This window comes from Rhincodon typus, chromosome 23 (assembly GCF_021869965.1).
Source record: "Rhincodon typus isolate 14 chromosome 23, sRhiTyp1.1, whole genome shotgun sequence".
In the NCBI taxonomy this organism is placed as follows: Eukaryota; Metazoa; Chordata; class Chondrichthyes; order Orectolobiformes; family Rhincodontidae; genus Rhincodon; species Rhincodon typus.
The window spans coordinates 36271499-36292017 of record NC_063354.1 but is presented as its reverse complement, the minus strand read 5'-3'; the positions used below and the strand labels follow the sequence as shown (position 1 = coordinate 36292017).

At 41.9% G+C, this 20519-nt stretch overlaps 1 protein-coding gene across 1 annotated transcript in view; it reads left to right on the top strand.

Moving 5' to 3' along the window:
- elac2 (elaC ribonuclease Z 2) overlaps positions 1-14507 on the top strand; it is a 50442-nt gene extending 35935 nt beyond the window's left edge. Inside the window, exons 20-24 of the mRNA XM_048610982.1 lie at positions 4248-4347; positions 5910-6030; positions 8251-8329; positions 10285-10429; positions 11064-14507. Coding sequence (XP_048466939.1) covers positions 4248-4347; positions 5910-6030; positions 8251-8329; positions 10285-10429; positions 11064-11330 — 712 coding nt within the window. The 3' untranslated portion in view covers positions 11331-14507. The remainder of the gene's footprint in view (positions 1-4247; positions 4348-5909; positions 6031-8250; positions 8330-10284; positions 10430-11063) is intronic.
- Positions 14508-20519: the final 6012 nt, after the last annotated feature.

The following is a 20519-nucleotide window of genomic DNA, read 5'->3' as shown; positions in this document are numbered from 1 at the left end:
GGCACATCCACTTCTTGCTCGTTGTTATGGAGATTTTCATGGCTAACTGCTATGTGGGCTCTATCTAATTAATTAAATCATTTTCTCAACGTAAACCTATACTTCTAACCAGATATGGTTAGTATGTCATAAAATGTCCCCACAGCTTGATTTTAATAATGGGTCTTTTGTAATGCAGCTGACGTGTCCCTGTTTCTGGCTAGGATGTCTCCAGTTCAAGAACAAAAAACAAAGTTGCTGGAAAAGCTCAGCAGGTCTGGCAGCATCTGTGAAGGAGGAAAGAGTTAACTTTTCGGGTCTGGTGATCTTTCCTCAGAACTGATGGTGGCTGGGAAAACGTCAGTTTATATGCAGAAAAAAAGGGAAGGGGATGGGGTAGGGAGCAAACGATAGGATAGAGCCTAAAGAGAGAGAAGAGCAGTTGGACAGACAAAGAGCTGATAACAATCAGGTTGGGAGGGTGAATAGTTGTTAATGGGGACTATTAGTGACTAATAATAGGTGGTGTGTGGGGTTGGGGGCTGTGACATGGGAGAGTGTAGGCCCTAAAATTATTGAACTTGATATTGAGTCTGGAGGGCTGCAGGGTCCCCAAGCGGAAAATGGTATTGTTCTTCCAGCTTGCATTGAGCTTGGCTAGAACACTGCAGCAAGCCAGAGACAGACAACAGCTTCTCAGGAAGGGTCACTGGACCCGAAACATTAACTCTGTTTTTTCCTTCACAGATGCTGCCAGACCTGCTGAGCTTTTCTAGCAACTTCTGTTTTTGTTCCTAATTTACAGCATCCGCAGTTCTTTCGGTTTTTATTTAGTGTCTCCAATTCAAATCACACTCTGTCCTCCAAAGAACACTTCTATAAACATGGGAGTTTCTTTTAAAATCACATCACGTTCTGTCTCCTGGCTCGGCAGTATTTTGCCATGGACTCTCTTGTTAGGGAACAAACGTTCTTCGGACGTAAATGTGCAAGCTTTGAGGAATGAGTTTTTTTTTGTTCCAAGAGTTATGATCCCAGGTGATAGTAAGATTGGATAGTTAGGATGCCATAATAAATCCTGGCTTGATGGATCATGTCTGATTTTTGCTGCATTTTATCATGATGTAAACATTCTCTCAAGGTTGCAGAATTGTCTTTAACAATAGGATGTAACATTTTTTTACACAACATAATTCTACAGAATTTAGAATGATAGGAACATTAAATAGCAAAAGGTTTTTTAAACCCTGTTTTCCCAGACTATCTTCTCAGATTTTCAATCCCAGAGAACTGTCACCTCTATCTCCATTCTTTTTGGTGTTTTGTTTTAAAATTTAACTGACTCCAGTTTCATTCCTTCCGAGACAGTTATGCAATTCCTTTTGAGTTTGCTGCATGGAATTTTTTTTTAGGCTGTTTAAAACTTTCAATTTGAACATTTCAAGTCCTACATAAATTCTGTTGGCTTGGAAGCTTCACAAGCTAAATGAATTTCTGCAGGGGTGACTGGTTCGCCAAACTGAGAGTTTGGTTCTCCTGCTCTAAGGAAACCGTGCTGTCTTCTGAGGTGAACTCCTGATTCTGCTGAACTGAAGCCTAAAACTAAACTAAAGGCCTTGGGTGTGTAAACTCAGGAGTAAAAACATTGTTAACACCACAGGAGTTCTGGTAGGCAGTTAACTGAAATTGCATTGCGTGCCTATTTAAATAATGTGGAAGGTATTCATTTAGCAGTAAAGTCTATTCCTTTTATGGACAAACTTGACTGATGTTGTGAATTAAATGAAACCTGTTTAAGTTTAATAAGAATTCTAGAGGTATATTAAACAGTTTGTACAGAAGGAAGACATAATTAACTATGCGTACATTACCCCTCATGGGAACAGAAGTACAGTTTCACCAGTTGTGTTGTGTTCTCTCTGACTATTCTGAGAACCTTTATTGTGCTACCAATTTTATAAGTGGTGCAAATGAGAATTTGGAACGGCTCTCGGGATACGGGTCTCTGGTTACATGGATAGTTTGGAGAAGCTTGAATTGTTATCCTCCTTGGCAAACCAAATGTTTCAGAAGAATTTTGATGTAATTCATAAAAATCATTTGAGGCATAAACAAAGATGAGGGGATGATAAAATTTCTCTTGTGCAAAATGATGAGAACCTGAGCTGCTGGGGCCAAGGAATCGGAGGAAATGCTTTTTCACGCAATGACTGGCTAGGATCTAGAATGCACTGCCTGAGAGTGGGGAAGGCAAGTAAAACTGGATTCACGAGGGCTAAATTACCTGAAGCAGAAAGCTTTGCCGAGCTGTGGAGAATAGTCAAGTGATAGTGGAACTCTCTGTAGAATGACTGACTGCAACAACACAGCAATAAGCGGCGTCCCTCTATGCTGTAGCCATTCTGTATCCTGGTTACACATTATTAACTAATAATGGTCACTGGATGTTTGGGCTTCAGTTCTATGAAGTCATTGTTAGCTTGTAGTAATATCCCCTCTGTTTGACCTTCTGTGTGAGAGTAATCTGTTAAAATAGCCTATTTCCATGCAGTATGATCCAATTAAAGATATGCATATAAACATCATCCATACAATTCAGGATTGACAGCAGATAATTATAGGATGCAAAAGACTTCACTCATAATTAAGATCCAAGTTAGCCCCCACTTAGTGTCTTGAGGTCCCAGTTAAAGAAAGGATGTGTTTTTATTCTTGTGACATTTCTGTTAATTATCCATTCTTAGCTTTATTCAAGTGATAGTGTATGCTCATTGAATTCAATGCTCTATTACTAGCAAATGTCCATCCTCAATACGCGAGACCTTGTGTGAAGATAAAGGGTGTTTTCTGTTTGAACCATCTATATCCCGTGCTCAAAGTCTTTATCAACTGCCTAGTTTTTAACAACTGTTGTAGTGATAAATAGATGGGAATGATATCTTCACTGAGAAGATGATAAGAACCTGTTGTGGTTTGTTGGAATTCTGGCTGGCCGTAGGTGTTACATAAACGTTATAACAAAACATGAATGGTCTTCGCTGGGATGTGAGTGTTGCAAGCAACACCAGCATTTGTTGCTTATCCTTAGCTGCCATTTGACAGCAGTTAAGAATCAGCTACAGTGCTGTGGGTGTCAGGTAACACAGGCCACTGATAAGTATCAAAACAAATTTGTTGCAAAATCTCTGCAGGTCTGGCAGTATCTGTGGAGAGAAATCCAAGTTAACATTTTGGGTCCAGTGACCCTTCCTCAGAACTGGTAAGTATGGTAGATTTCCTTCCTTCTGTGAGTCAGGTGGGATTTTATGACAATCAGCTGTTTTGTGGTCGCTGCTCTTTTATTCCAGATCTCTGGAGTTCAAGTGGATTTAAATTCCGCCAATGGGATGTGATCCTCTGTTCCCACAGCATTAGCCTGGGAATCTGGATGACTCACTGTGACATTACCGTTCGGGCACGCTGTCTCCCTGACACCCCTGTCTCACTTACAGCAATAACATGATGTTCAGTTGGCACCTTGTTTCTAAGCTGAAGTGATTGGTTAGCAACACTTTTTTTTTTGTAGTGCTGGAGTGATTTTGTTTCAGTAGATGGGTTCTTTAAATTTTTAATGGAGCTGTCTTGTGCATTGCCTGCTCTGAAACTTGTGGGTGACTACACAGTTTAGAAGAGACATCGATCAAATTAAAGTTGGGGTTGTGCTGCTGGTGGTCACTTCAGTTTCCCTTTTGATGCATTTGAGACAGACCCGATACCAATCTGGAATGCTGAATTTCCTGTTGTAGGATTCTGACGGCAATTTTCAATAATTAACAAATGCTGTGAGAGCTCACCCACTTGCACCAGGTGAGGTGTATCTGAACCAGGAGACAATTGCTTGGGAATATTTTAACAATCTTTGCAGTGCACATCAGGAGCAAAAATACTCCAGTTGGGCTCAAGATATAGATCTGACCAGCTCCCAGTCTATTTAGGAACTCCTCTGGGAGCACTCTGAAGGAGAGTGGGATGGAAACCTGGAATTGCCCCCAACAGGGGGCAGAGGGTACTGAATTGTGTGAAATTTGAGAACTGGGTTGCGAGGAACACTCCCTAGAGGCGGGGGAATGAATGGTGATTGGAGAGGAGGTACGAACCAGCCGTGATCTACTTGAATGGCTGAACAGTTTCTAGGAGCTGAATGGCCTCCCTCTGAGGGGGACAGTCTTGATGGTGGATGTTTGTATTAACTGGACCCACTCTGATATCTCCCCTCCTTCCTATTTCAGTGTTATTTCCGCTCGGCATTTCATGGAAGGTGCTGATGTTAGCAAGTTGATCACTCAAGAACGCATGCAGACTTTGTTGCAGGAACTTGAACTGGAAAAGGTAACGGTGCTTATTAATCTGGTTTATCTGTTGGGTTTAATTCTTCGATTTGGTGAAGGCAAAAGGTGTAATTACTTGAATTATTGTTGAAGGGCACAATGCATTTGAGCAGAGTGAAGTGTGCGCACGCGCTGAGTCTTGTGGAATGAAGTGGTGTGCAAGTGAAGTGAGAGATGTGGATTTGATCTGGAGTCGAGGAAATTTTCTCTATCTCTGGCAGAGAGGGTGTGCGTCCTTCCCAACTCTTTCTGCTGTGATGTGAGCTGAAGCGGGTGCCACCGCTGGAGGTGATTTTGGTCTTCAGGAGACCAAAATGAGCGACCTTAAGGCCAGCGTGGTTTCCACCTTGTTCCATTTGGTTTTACATATTTTGACTGGAAAATGAGTTGTGCTGCATTAGAGCAGATTGCCACTGTTGGGCTCCTGAAGACCAATTCTCCACCGTAGCTGAAGAAAGTGTTCCTCTTTCCCCCTCCAATGCTTTCTAACCTCTTGTCAAAGAAGTTTAGAGATGAAAAGTACATTTGGGGATGATGGTTAGAGCCTGGATAAGGATAAAGCCAACAACACTTGGGCTTTGACACCATCTAGAACAAAGCAGCCCACTTGATTTGCACCACATCCATAAACAGAGACCCTCCATCATCGATGCTCACTAGCAGCAGTGTGTATCAACAAGAAGCACTGCAGAATTTCACCATGGCTCTCTAGTTTGCCCCTTCCAAGCTTAAAGACCGCTACCATCTAGAAGGACAAAGGGAACAGATACATGGAAATCCCATTGCCTGCCAGTTCCCCTACACAGCAGTTGTCATTCTGACTTGGAAATTATATTGCCATTCCTACACTCTCTTGCTGCTTCAAAATCTGGGAACTCCCTCCCAAACGGCATTGTGGGTCTACCTACAGCACATGGACTGCAGTAGTTCAAGAAGGCCATGCTAAATTGCCTGTAGTGTTCAAGGATGTATAGGTTAGGGGAATGTGTCTGGGTGGGATGCTCTGAGGGTCAATCTGGACATGTTGGGCCGAAGGGCCTGTTTCCACACTGTAGGGATTCTATGATCTAAGGCAGCCCACCACCACCACCTGAAGGGCAACCAGGGATGGGTAATAAATGGTGGCCCTGGCAGCAACCATCCACAGTCCATGAATGAATTTTTTTTCTTTCTTAAAAAAAAAAGAAGCTTGTTTATTTGCTATCCTTGGAGATGGTGTTTTTTTTTCTTTTCTGTACTTATGACTGATCTTAAGACTTAGTGGGAATATCTGTTCCCGAGCACCACCTAATACCGGACACTGTGTTGAGTTGAAGACTGAAGTAAGGTCACTTCCCCTTCGTTGGCTAATCAGTATCACGAGCAGTTTCGAGGTGAAAGGAAAAATACTACATGTTGACTTGGTAAAACTCTTGTCATAGGTGCTAAAACACTCAGTGGGTCACTCAGTATCTGCAAATTAGAAAAAAAATCCTGGTTAGAGCTGAATGGAGGGATTTGGAGAGGAGCAGCTCATCTCATTCTTTTCTCTCTCTCTTAACATGTGGCTTGTGTTGGTGACAGTTCCATACCTGTATCGTGCGACATTGCAGGAATGCCTTCGGCTGTGCTCTTCAACACAAGTCAGGCTGGAAAATCGTTTATTCGGGGGATACCATGCCATGTTCAGCTCTTGTTCAGACAGGTCAGTTTAAGATGGACTCTGGCTGATGTTAAAGTGAAGTCAATCACTGTTCTAACCTCTCCAATGTTTTACTGACAGGAGCATGAGACCAGCCATGAGCCATTCAGCTTCTCAACTTTGCAGCTTTCAGTGACATTGCTCTATATCTTAGTTCCACGTCCTTTGGTATCCACCTAGCCAGATTCCCAGATCAGATTTGAAATAATTTGATTCAGTTAACATCCCCATCTTTTTGTAGGACAGTTCTGCATTTCAGCCACCATTCTGAATGACTTGTTTCCTGACCCCTCTCGAGTGGCCCGATCAGGTTTTAATGTCCTGTTACCCTTGCCCTAGATTCCTCACCAGCAACAATAGCCCTTCTTCTCTCTTACTCCTTTTTACCCCCTTCAGCTGCCCCAATATCAATTCCTTCAAGTCCTAACAGACTGGGTTAAATCATCCATTTACCTTTATTCCAGGAAATGTGTTCCTGATTTGTAATCTCCTCATAATCTAACACTTGAAGCCCTGATAGCCTTGTGGTAAAAGAGGGCTTGTTATATATTGTTTGTTTGGATATCTTTTTTTTTTCTTGAAGCTATTCCTTTTGATTTGATGTGATCCTTTTGTGTAGATTACAACTGGTCCCTACTGAGTGCCAAGTAATTAAGATATTATGAAATCTGATGGGTGGTTAGCTTTTAGTTAATAAAAGAGGCAGACTTTAATTGTTTGTTTTTGAGGCTCACGTGCCCTTGTGAGCTCTCTGCTTCTGGCCAGTGAAAGTAATCAGGCCTTTCCTCCTCTTCCTTCTCCTCTAAGATTGTGTTCATCCACTGCAGGACAGAGCCCCCACACTGACAACAAACCCAACTACGGAGGAATCTCTCCTGCCATAGGTGCATTAAAATGATTTATCTTTCACTTCCTAAAAAGAATAAGAGCAATGATCAGCAAATTGATTACCAGCCACAACATCTAAATGTTTCATGTAAAATACATCTGGACACAGTTTCTCCATTGACTGTCCCCTTCATGGTTCACTAATCCTGCCTAATGATTTCAAAACTCTAGGGCACAACACGCTATTTGTTTTTATTTTGCTGCCTTTTTTTGAATTTATCAGTCTGCTGACTTCAGTAATACTGAAACAGTAAAGTGACCATATTTTGTCTTGTCTGTCTGTGGCAGCATTTTGTGGCAATTTAATTTATTTTTTTCTTTGCATCTTTAACCGTTGTCAAATCTAGATTTCTTTTCAGCACTCATTCCTGAAAATCTCACAGTTTGGTTTCAAGGCCCATTATTTCCTCATTGTGCCTTCCGTTACTTAATGTTTTCTCATTTCTGCTCTATTTCCCAAAATTCAGCTCATGTTTATGCACTGCCTTGCTGAAGATGTACTGCTACAGTCTCTTAAAGTGAAATGAGTGATGGTTTGGTCACATGATATCTTGTGCCACTGATGAGTCTCTCAGGCAGGAATGCTAACTCGCTCTGTTTGACCCTCCCTAATCTCTGATTAATGCAATTCCTTTTGAGATATTTAAGCTATTTGAAGAACTCTTGAGTTTTCCATTAAACCCCTAATTGGTTTCATGCACTTTCTCAAAGCACTATTGAAATAGCTTTATGTACTTTGACCAGCATCCCAACCTCCTACGGTTCCTGCAGTATAGGTCGTTTCATTGAATTCCAGTTGTTTTAGAAGGTACTTGAGAGCTCATTAATGAGTTTGGAGCACTTCTGATGCTGGGAATCTGGGCACAACTTGAATATTGATTTACATGTCTTTTGGACCAGTAGAATAGCATTTGGCCCATTGAGCCTGTTTTAATTTTCTTGCCTGACTCCATAACCCGTGAATCACCTCTTAATTAAATATGAACCCTGGCCTTGAATATATTCAATGTCCCAACCTCCATTACTCTTGGCAGTAAAGGAACCCAAGGACTAATGACCCTCAGAAAGAAGAAATTGCTCTTCATCTCCATCTCAAAGGGGAACTCCTTTTTGTTGTTCCTGTTGGTTCTGGATTTTTTTTTTCCCCTTGACAAGGGGAACATCCTTTCAGCCATGTATAATGTCAAATTTCCTCAGGAATGTAGGTTTCAATAAGGTCACCTCTCATTCTTTAACTCTGAATGTAGACCCACGCTTTTCAAAGCTTTCTCCTTGGAGCCACTTTGAAGTTGGAAGAAGGCCACAAATTTGAAACTCAATGCTTTGTTTGAACAGGGCAGAATGCGAATCTCCTGATTCATGAAGCTACACTGGAAGATGGGCTGGAGGAAGAAGCTGTTGAGAAAACTCACAGGTAAGCAAGGATCCTGAGGATTGGAGCATTGGTTTACTTTGCAAATCACCTGGGAATGTTCCAGAAAATTGCCAGACCTACACAAACAATCCCACGAGTTTTCTGCGATTGACTATCCTTCCTCTTTTCTGGTAATTTGAGCAATGTTATTGTGGAAGAGAGGCCAGGAAAACTGAAACCGCCATTTGTTTAATTCTTGATTCCAGGCTTTATTGGATTCACATTTCGGGATCTGGTGGGATTTGAACCATGTCCCCAGAATATTAGCTTGAGTTTCTGGATTAATAACCTAGTGATGTTACCTCTACACCAATAGCTTTCTGGTTGTCCACTGCTGTGTATTTGTGGTTCCTGAAGGTGTCACGGTGGGTTTATTAATGGAAGGGATGCCTGTGGGGGAAAAGTACTCACTAACCATATTCCCTTGCCTTTAGTTGGGCAGAAGGATGAAGGAGGTGAGAAATGTTGTTCGTGGCTTAATTATAGAAAAGATAGTGTGGTCTCACTTCAAGGTTAAGTGTTTTGGACTCCCTGCTAAACTCTGTTCTTAAAGAGACATGATTTTACGAATCATGAATGGGTGAAGAGACTATTTAACATTCATCTCGGAATTATACAGACTCTGAAATATGCATGTGTTCGGCTAAAAATAAGTAGATTCATTTGCCAAGAAACGATCAGTGTCTTGATGTATTTACACTGGGTTGGCACTACTCAATTTTTTTTTTTCTAAGATCTCCTCCTGACGACTGTTGCAGAAAACAGGTCACGGACTGTATTGTCCAACAGGGAACAAATATAGCTGCAGCCATGGTGGGGTTAAAATTCGACCCGAAACGTCAGCTTTCCTGCTCCTCTGATGCTGCTTAGCCTGATGTGTTCATCCAGCTCTACACCTTGTTATTGCAGCCATGGTGGATTGGGCATGATTTCTTTAATGCAGGGAATCTTGATGTAAAGTTGAAGGGGCCGATTGACCTGTTTAGGTCAGGGTCCCTATGATGGGGAAAGTGGAATTCACCACACCACTCTGTCTTGGCAACTGGACAGTGCTTTCTCCGAGAGTTGATTTTTAACATCTAATTAAAGATAATTGGAAGTCAAAATAGGAGGTTCTGCGCCTTGAAGGGAAACCAAGCCGATAGTTCAGGCGGGGGAGAGGGAGCATTCTGGTTTTTCTTCGGCCACTCCAATTTAAGTATTAGATTAGAAACCGGTCTACAGAAGTGTTAGGAAGGCAAATGCCTCAGAACAGCCTGTAGCAAGGTAGGCTTGAAGTTTCTCCTGCAGCCCTAGTTACCTCATCTGTGAAGGCTGAAGGCCCAGTAAAAGACTGACCTTGGGCCTGGCTACCTGCCTACCTGCCTACCCCTGTGCTCACCTTAGCACCCACTCAGCCACCAGCCCACCCTAATCATTGCCAGAGCAATTGACATGAGAAGGAAGAGCCCCTCACGTACTCGCACTGTCTCCAGCTTTCTCTTGGATTCTTCTCCTTGTCATTTTGATCTGGGGATCTGAAGCTTCTAGCTACTTTGATTTATTTTGATTTCCCTTGTTTCCTCGAGTGTTTCAGACCGTGGAGCAATGCGAGTGAACATGCTGCTTTTAATTAAGTTCACTTGCAATTAAACTACCCTGTAGACTCTTTCAATAATGCTGTGATTGAGTAATTTTATAAACTATGCCTCAATGTAGAATATTTTAATTTGCAGCTTTTCACTCTTCATTTAACCCCTCAGTCTCATTCTCTCCAGTACAAGTATCCCACATACTTGAATATTAATGATTTACAGGACAAGTGATTTCTCACTGATTTGTTAGAAACTGGCATTTTTAATTCACTTCATTGCCTATGTCAGGACGCGTTCCAATCGCATTTCCTGTTATTCCTGGCAGCTGGTATTCTGCCAGACTCCTGTTTTAATCCTTTTGTCTGCTCTTGTTTGTTTCAGCACCACCTCACAAGCTATCAATGTTGGTATGCAGATGAATGCCAAATTCATCATGTTAAATCACTTCAGTCAGAGATATGCAAAGATTCCCCTATTCAGTGCTGACTTCAATGACAAAGTTGGAATAGCTTTTGATCATATGAGGGTAAGTGTGTTTGTTTGTGTGTGCCCGGACTGAATTCAGTTTGGTTATGTTTAGTAAAACACTGACAGTCTGAAAGTGGGCATGTAACTATTCTGCTCCTTCACTTGGTGTGCTGACTTGTCAGAGCCTCTTTCAGCTGTGTAATCCTCCTAGAACAGGCAAAAATTGGAGAGGGAGAGCTCCTGCGGCGTGTGAAGGGAAAATCTGAATATTTCCTATCTAACTCTGTACAGGACAGTCTGAATTGCTCTGCAGCGAGCTGGCAGTAATTAGATGGGCTGAATGACCTCCTCCTCCTGACCTGTCACTTATTGTGGTCCTTCAGACCAGTTCAGTAGCTATCATTATTACTTGCTGTAATTATAAAAGACACTGCAATGTGATTGATTTTAATGTTTGTTTCAATTATTTCCATGCCGCAATTAGATGACCATGACTTTTATGTTTGGCGGGGAGGTGGAGAAGAGGAGAAATCTTGAGGCTTTGAGGTAGAGGCCACATTGCAGATGGGCACAGACTCTACCTTGAATCTTCTAGAGAACAACAGCTTTCCCTCTTTATATTTTTGCATTGAGGCCTCCATGCATTGTCCACCATTGACTACTTGACTAATCAAAAAATCACTTCTGCACAGGTTCGGTTTGATGATTTTGGGGCCATTCCCAAGCTCACCCCACCCCTGCAAGCCCTTTTTGCGGAAGAGATTGAAGAGATGGAGGAACGCCGTGAGAAGAGAGAGCTCCGGCAACTGAAGGAAGCCCAGAATTCTTTGAGTACAAACGGGCCTGTGGCCCAGGGACCATCGTCCACTGTGACCATCAATGAAGCAGTCACCAAAAAGAAACGAGCAGTTGAAGAACCTGATCAAGATCTGGACAACAAAAAAATAAAACTAACTTGATGCTATTCGAAAATAATGATTTGAAAGACTTGGTTCATTACCCTGGAAGGAGAGTGTACAGGAAAGCAGTGTGCAATGAACTTGAACTGATTTTATTTTGTTGCATAACTGAGTTTTGTGTATAGGTTTTACCAATAGGGTAACAATGACCGTGGTTTGCAGTAATTAGGTTATATTTTGGTTTCTAACTGGTACAGCAATTTGAGTTGCAAGCCCAATCATCCACATGCCTTTGACTCCTACCTTGACCCTCTTTTTGGAAAGTGACTTCTCAAGCAACTGCAAACATCCTGTATTCTTCCTCGATCCAAAGGAGGATGACAGATAATCCAAATAATTATCTTGTATTTTGGTTTGAGAACCAGATGGCTAAAATCAGATTTTGAAATGTTCTGTTTTTTTTTTTAAAAAATGTCTCTTATTTGCTCATCCCATCTTTTTACTTAAGTGATTTACTCAAATGCTGCTGTCCCTGTTGACTTCCAGCTTCAGCTGCATACCTGGTTTTTGATTTGATTTTATTATTGTCACATGTACCTAGCTACAGTGAAAAGTTTTTTTGTTTTGTGTGCAGTATAGGCAGATTATACCATTCAAAGTGCATACGAGAAATAGAACAGCAAGGGATACCATGTTACGGCTACAGAGAAGGTACACAGAGCGAGGTCAAGATTAAATTTGAGAGATCCTTTCAGAAGCCTAATAACAAAGGGGAAGAAGCTGTTCTTGAATCTGGTCTGTGTTTTTAAGCTTGTGTATTTTCTCCCCTCTGTCAGCGCTGCAAAGCAGCGATGACAATCTACAATAGGCAACCCAACACTGAATTCACTTGCCATCTGACTGTTCCTTCCCTTAAAATCTCTGCCGTGTTGAGTGTGCCTTCAAAAGTAATTTGCTGCATTTCTCAGCTACTCCCTATTTCATTGGAGAGGACAGAGAAAGTCCTGTCCTTTTACTGTAACCGGAAAAGTGTGCATCCATCTCTGGGAATGTAATGATGAGCAAAAGTTATTTTGAACGTCTGCAGAATGGATCACAAGTAGCCTTTGATTTAAAAATTTTGAAACCAGAGTTGAGAATGAATAATAAAACCTATCCAATTTGTGATGCTGTACTAGGATGTTATACTTCAGCTTACCAATTATTTTTGATAAATTATTTCCATGTTACTGTAGATGGTGAAATGTGCACGGAAGCTAAAAATTCTCATTCCTTTTTCAGGCTTAAGATTTACATTGATTTTGTCGTTTTTTTTAACTGTTACTGTTTCAAATTTTATAATGTGGTGTTTTAATTTTGCATTGAGGAATTTGTTTTTCGAAGTGGAGATTTTAAAGTATCTCTCTGAAGTAAATGGTGAATTCTTAATCCAATTGAAGTCAGTGATGAACACCATAATGGCACTGGGTAATGTGAGGGAACTGTTTGTTTGTTTGTTTGTTTGTTTGTTTATCCTTTTTACTAGCTTTTGGGGCACTTTTCCCAACCAATGGAATTGCCGTTCATTATCCACCCCAGAGCTGGAATACTGGGAGCAGTTTTGGTCCTGTTCATCTAAAGAAATATATACTGGCATTGGAGGCAGTCCAGAGAAGATTCACCAGGTTAATCCTGGGCATGGTGGCATTGCCTAATGAGATGAGGTTGAGTAGCTCGGGCTGTACTCCTTGGAGTTTAGAAGAATGAGAGGTGACCTTTATTGAAACATAGAAGAATCTTCAATGACGGGCTCAATGCGGAAAGGTTGCTTCCCCTTGAGAGTCTAGGATCTGCGTGCATAATCTCAGAATAAAGAAGTCACATGTTTAAGACAAGTGAGGTGGAATTTCTTGGGGTAGTGAAACTATTTCTTTCGAGTCAGATTTTTTTCACCAGGTGAGGGAAACAAGGCTTCTCGGGAAAAGGCAGGAAAGTGGAGTCAAGGATGATCTAATTGAATGATGCAGCAGTTTTGATGGCCTGAATGGACTACTTCTGCAACTGTGTATTCTGATCCTCTCTAAGGGAGAAATGCTGGCACTGTCATTGTGCTAATAATTGTGGTGACTAGTCTAACCCTCTGGGGACACCACTGGTTGAAACCTTACCATGGCAGCTGTTGGAACTTTCCCACATTTAATAAATCAGATGTAAAAGCTAGTCTCAGCAATTGTGCCATGAGACTGTTGATAGTCATTAAAAACCCATCTGGTTTGGTCATGTGCTTTTCTTAAGGATGACGTATCCTTCCCTAACCTGGTCTGACCATGTGACTGCAGGCCCACACCAATACAGTTGCCTCATCACTGGCCTCATGGCCAATTAGCTCTTTGGTTCAAGGGCAGTTACAAATGTGCAGCTAATGCTGGCCAGTGGTGCCTGTATCCTGTGGAAAAATAACGGCAAAGAACGATCATCTTATTCTATTTTATGTAGCTTCCATAACAGTTTAAAATGGGGAGGAGAAATTTTATTCTAACAATAAACTGAACACAGTGCACAGAGGCCTTTTCTCATTTTATGCATGTGCAAAATGTGACTTTTCAATCTCCTTGATTTTAAATAATTTGCATGAGGAACTACAAATGTTGCAGTCAGCCTATCGTTATGTGAATGTAAATGAAAAGATAAATTTATCAGCTGACGTTTGTTAGTAGCAATGTTATCTTGGTATACTGGAACACTGTCAAGAGTCTTAAAAACCTTAATTCTGGTTTAATTGGTCTCAAACGGAACAATTAAGTGTCAGCCATGAGATGACATTGAACTCTTGCACTGTTTTCTCCTCCAAGCCCACTTCTTTGGACAAGTCCTCTCTCTGTTCCACAGACCCCTTCGCCCAGTTCCAACACACTCTCTTCCCTCCACCTGGTCCCCTCCTTCTGACCTTTTTTTACCTGTACTTAATCTGTTCATTGAGAGCTGTCACTATAACATTGGTCATCTCATTTTCTCTGCCCCCCTCACCCAATCCAACCCATCTCCTTCTCAACTGACTGCACTCCGTGCGCTTAGATCCAACCCTGACTTTATTAACCATCCGATAAGTGGTGGTGCTGTTGTAGTCTGGTATGCTGACTTCTACAATGCAGAGGCTAAGCACCAATTCTGTCATATCTCCTTATCTTCCCCTGGACCATTGTATCAACTATAGTAACTGAACTCATTTCATCTGGTGATCTCACTGCGCCCACCCCCGGCACTGCCTCCAAGCTGATAGTTGTACAGCTCGCTGCTACCCCATTCAAAAAAAATCCACAAATAGGACTGCCCCGGGCAGACCCGTTGTGGGGCAGGAGCAGACTGAAACAGAACTGATGTCTTCCTATCTTGACCAGATCTTATCTCCCAGGTCCACTCCCTGCTCATGTACATCCGTGATTCCTCTGACTCTTTACGCCAGTTTCAGAACTTCCAGTTTGCAGGGTCCAGCCGCCTCCTCTTCACCATGGATGTGCAATACCTTTACACTTCCATTTCCCCACCAGGATGGTCTCAGGGCTCTCTGCTTCTTCCTGGAGCAAAGGCCTGAATTGTCCCCACCCACAACCATCCTCCTCCGCTTGGCTGAGTTTGTCCTCTCCCTCAACAACTTCTCTCTTAACTCCTCATTTTCATAAGGTCAGAGGGGTGGCCATGGGCCCCAGCTATCCCTGTCAGTTTGCGGGGTATGTGGAACACTTCTTGTTCCAGTCCTACTCCGGCCCCCACCCACAACTCTTTCTCTGATATCATTGGTGCTGCTTTCCCCCCTCATCCAGAACTGGAAAAGTTCATTTCGTGTCACGTCATTTCATGTCGTCGGCCCACCTCTGACATCTGTTGCCACGTCTGGGGATAGACTGATGACCAATATCCACTATAAACCCATTGACTTCCACAGCTACCTCAACTATATATCCTCGCACCTTACTTCGTGTAAAGACTCCATTCCATTCTCTCGGTTCTTCTGTCTCTGTCGCATATGTTCCGACAAGGGAGCCTCAGAAACGTCCACCTTCTTCCTTAACTAAGAACTCCCCAGCACCATTGTCGACAGAGCCCTCAACCGGGTCTGACCCATCTCCTGCACTTCCACTCTTACCCGCTCTCTTCCCTCCTGAAACAGCGATAGGGTTCCCCTTGTCCTTGCCTACCAACCCACCAGCATCCACATCTAGAAGATCATCAGATGCCATTTCCGCCACCACCAGACACATTCCCCTCCTTTCCCTTTATCCGTCTTTTGCAGGGACCATTCCTTCCAGGACACCCTGAGTCCCTCTCCCTTCACTCCCAACACACCCCGAGAGCCCCACAGCACCTTCCCCTGCAACTGCCAAAGATGTAACACCTGCCCATTTACCTCCTCCTTTCCCAGTATCCAAGGGCTCAAACATACCTTCCAGGTGAAGCAGCACTTCACCTGCACTTCCCACAATCTAGTCTACTGCATCCATGTTCTGCCTGCAGAAAAGACCCTGAGCTTCCAGTTGCCTGCCACTTTAAGACACTACCCTGTTCCCTGGCCAACATCTGTCTCAGGCTTACTGTAGTGTTCCAGGGAAGCTCAGTGCAAGCTGGAAGAACATCTCATTTTCCACTTGGGCACCTGCAGCCCTGTGGACTCTGTATAGAGTTCAGTAATTTTAGGGCCTGAACTCTTCCCATGTCCTAGCGTCCTAGTCTCCCTCCCCACACACCAAGCCTTGTTATCACATAGCCTGCCATTACACATTACCTATTATTAGTCACTAAAAGTCCCCATTAACAACTACTCCCCCTCCTAGCCAGATTGTTATCCACTCCTTTGCTCAACTGTTCTCTGTCTTTGGGCTCTATGCCCATCTATTCTTTACTCCTTACCTCCTCTTCCCCACCTTCTGCATATAAACCGACTTTTTCCTGGCTAACATCAGTTTTGAGGAAGGGTCACTGGATCTGAAATGTTAACTGACTATTTTTCCTTCACGGGCTCTGCAAGACCTGTGCTTTGCCAACAACTTTTTTTGTTTGAGAATAATTTAAAAGACTTGGTGTCACTAAGTTTTGGATCAATAATTTCAGCGCTGACAATATTACCTTCAAGCAAAAGTCTGGTGCTTGTTATTGGTCATATTCATCAAGTAGGTTGCTTGGTAGTAGATACGGTACCTCAGTCAAGGGAACTTATACAATCCCAAAGTTAGTTTATGTTCTTCTATCATGCCGTATTAAAACTAAGGTACAAATCGTTGAAAGTAGTCTATAAGTTGGGAGTAATATTTGTACAGCTTGAAATCTATCATTCAAAACCAGTGGTTTGGATGTAGGCCAATGATTAAGCTTCTAACAAAAAAACCCTAAACCCTGCTCCCAACCTGCATAAAAACAGAACAGGGATGGACAGATTAACTAGCACCAGGGGGTGAGTTGGCAATTTTCAGTATTTGAGTGAGCCTGGCAGCCTCTGTTTAACCTGCTTTGTAGCATTAACATTGGTGTGCAGGGTTTCTCGGACCAGAAAGCAATTCAGCAGCTTTTGATAAGAGGAGAGTGGCTTTACAGCGCTGCCTGTAGGTCAGGAGGATCATGAGTCCTTCCCCTCCCTTCACCACAGCATCAAAAGATTGAAGCAGGCCATATTTATTTTTCATTCTTTCCTGGGATATGCATGTTGCTGTCTATACCAACATTGGTTACCCATCTCCAATTGCTATCAAGTGGTTGAGCACCCACCGTGAAATTCTGCAGTTCATGTGGTTGAGGTGCAATTTTGATGTTAGGAAGAGGGTTCAGGATTTTGATGTAGTGACCATGAAGAAATGGTGATTTATACTGCGAAGTCCAGGGGTGTGAGGTTTGAGGGTAACTTGTAGGTGCTGGTGTTCATGTAAATATCTGCCCTTGTCCTAGGTAAATAGAGTTTAAGGGGTTGAAAGAAATGTTGTTTTGTCTCAAACCTACCTGCTCCTTTATTCTTTCCTCTCTGACTAAGAATCTGGCCTGTCAGTCAACCTGACGTTTGTTTGTTTGTTCTTTCTGAAACTGCTCTCTAGACCCAAGTATTTTAAAGATGACTACTGGAATGTGTGCATGAGTAAACCAATCTAAAATTTATAAGTTTTATTGCTTTTTGTTTGGGAAGTTGAAGGGAAATCTAAGGTATAAAATGATAAATGTGTAGGTTGGTAGTTTGCTTTTGGGGAATTCACTGGAATTTAGCTACTGGAAAAAGAATTCACTGGAATTTAGCTACTGGAAGTTGGTCCAATAATGAGAATTTTTGATGGCTATCTTTAACTTGACACAAGCTGTGGAATGTTGTAATGTTAAAATTTTGGTTGCGGTTTAAGGAAATATGCCACAGACAAAATGTTTAGTTTTAATTATTTTTAGTTGCAGAATATTTGATGTTTAGAGTCCTTTTGCTAACCTATTGCAAAGCATTGGCCATAAAACTGTCATTTTTATGCAGCCTTTAGGACTGTTTCTGTTAAGTGAATTTTGAAATCAAGTATTTGAACCTATTTTCCTTATACACCTGATGCCCACCCCTTTCCTGAATTATGAATCTGCTTGGTTTAAGTTGTCCATTCTTGCAAACTGCACTCATAACAAGGCATAGGATTACCACTTACACTTTCATGCATACACTTTTTATTATAATGATGTCTGTGAAAGATAAAACTACAAAGACTGAATGTCTGAAATAAATTAAAATTTGAGGAATGGTGGGTCACTAGCAGCTGAGACTGATAGTTCATTAAAAGTTTCTAAAACAACCAATGGCCATAGATAGTCCTTCATGTTTTACTGTGAAATTCTGCTTAGCAATTAACTGTAAAGGTTGTGAGGTGAACAAATTGGCCCCACAGTCTCTTGCAGTATCCTACGCCTGTCTGGAAGTGAAGCCGACTGAAGTCGGTGGGATTCCAGGTATGTAACCGGTTTAGAGGAAAAAGGCTTTGGAGTTCAGGTTCCAATGGGCTTTGGGAAAAAGTGTCTGAGAAACGTTGAGGGTTGACAGCACTATTACCAAATATGAAATGCGTTGAAGGTTGAGCGCAGAAAAATGAAGTCATGAGGGGACTTGAGAATTGAAGGTGATGAGGTGAGACCGCCAAGCGATTTCTAGTTGATAAACATGTTTTTGGCTCAGGTGGCTTTGTAAGGATGCTAGTGGAAGAATGCATAGAGTGATTGCTGGATAAGAAATACCTGCCTCCTGCCTTTGCTCCTGAGAAAAATCAGATCTACTCATTCAAGTGTGGAAGGGAAAGGAGATTGATTGATTGATTGATTGATTATGGCTGGACGGTTTTATTAAACCACCCTGTCGCTTGAAAGGAATTGGCTGAGATTGAGTTTTCTTTGCAGCATGTGGGCATCACTGACTTAGTAGTTCATTGCCATTTTCTCATTCCCCTTGTTCTCATACACTATAATGTGTCTTTCTACAATTTTATGTGGCTTTCAAGGTAATGGTGTAAAGATATACTTGATCCTAGCTTGGGTTTTCAGTGTTGTTTAGCTGATTTAGTAGTAGCATTTGGTCCCCTGTAGCCAATGTTGTGCATCTTCTAAAATGAAGACTATGGAGGTGTTTTTAAGTTTCTTTCACTAAGGTTCACTTAGAACTGCTTTCCTTGAGAGCAAATAATTACAAATATTTAACAAATGATTTCACTTTTGTTACATATTTTGTTACAGCAAATTATTGCAAAATATTGAACTCGATGGAATAAATCTTGCTGAAAAATAATGGTGTGTGAATACATTGTTCATGTGAAAGTCACTAACAAATTCAAGGAATTAAGGTAGGCTGTTGCAAATCTGGAGAACTTTCTGGCCAATTGTCATTCCATCACTTTCTTCCTTTGCTTGTTTAAACATCACCTTTGTGTATGAGTTCACTCCCAAACTTTGCTCACAATTGCAATTGTATCACCAAAGTTGAGCACTAGTTGACAATCTTTTAGTGAAGTCTGTTAGTGTTTACATAAGGTCATAGGGTCGGAGATATACAGCACAGAAACCGACCCTTCTGCCCAACTTGTCCTCAGGACTAGATCAATTTGAGATATCTAGTTGCTATTTACCAGCATTTGTCTGATATCCCTCTTAAACCCTTCCCATCATACACCTATCCAAATATCTTTTACTTGTTACTGTACCAGCCTTGACCACTTCCTCTGATAGTTCATTCCACACACGCACCACCCTCCATAGAAAAAGTTGCTCCATAGGTCCCTTTCTAAATCTTTTCCCCTCTCACCTTAGACCTATGCTGTCTAGTTTTGGACTCCCCTACCCTGGGGAAAAGTAGTTTTGCTATTCACCCTATTCATAACCCTCATGATTTTATAACCCTCTATAAGGCCACCACTCAGCCTCAGATGCTCCAGGAAAAATAAACTCGGCCTCTCCCTATAGTTCAAACCCTCCAACCCTGGCAGCATCTTTGTAAATCTTTGCTGAACCCTTTCATGTTTCACAATATCCTTCCTACAGCAGGGAATTGAATTGAACACAGTATTCCAAAGTGGCCTAACCAATGTCCTGTACAGCTGCAACATGACCTCCTCCTCCTATGCTTAATGCACTGATCAATAAAGATAAATGTGTCAAATGCCTTCACTATCCTGTCTGCTTGTGACTCCTAAGAACTATGAACCTGCAGCCCAAGGCCTCTTTGTTCAGCAACACTCCACAGGACCCTACAATTGTGTGTATAAGACCTGCCCTGATTTGCCTTACCAAAATGTAGCACGTCACATTTATCAAATTAAACTCCATCTGTCACTCCCTGGCCCATTTGCCCATCTGATCAAAGTCTCATTGTACTCTGAGGTCCTTTCCTCTTCACTTGGAATTGCGATGTCCATACAATGGCATAGATACGTGATAACCCTATCAACGCTGCACCCCACCGCTCATATCATTACTTTTGCAATGAAGTAATTCAGTATTAGTCATGAATTGAAGCACTTCTTGTTAAATGTCAGGTTTATTAAAACTGGAATAGGAGATCTTTTATGGGTACAGCACACAGAACACTTTGAGTGAAATCTGTATTAGACCAATTTTGCCATCATGTCCCATTCATGCAATTGAGGAACTCCTAAGGGGGCCACACTCATTGAAACATAACTGTCAAAATCAGTCAATGACCAAACCATTTTAGTTCTACAAAATAGACACCACTAAGTGAAGTGAACCCACTTTTGTAGAAAGATAAAGCAATGGAGT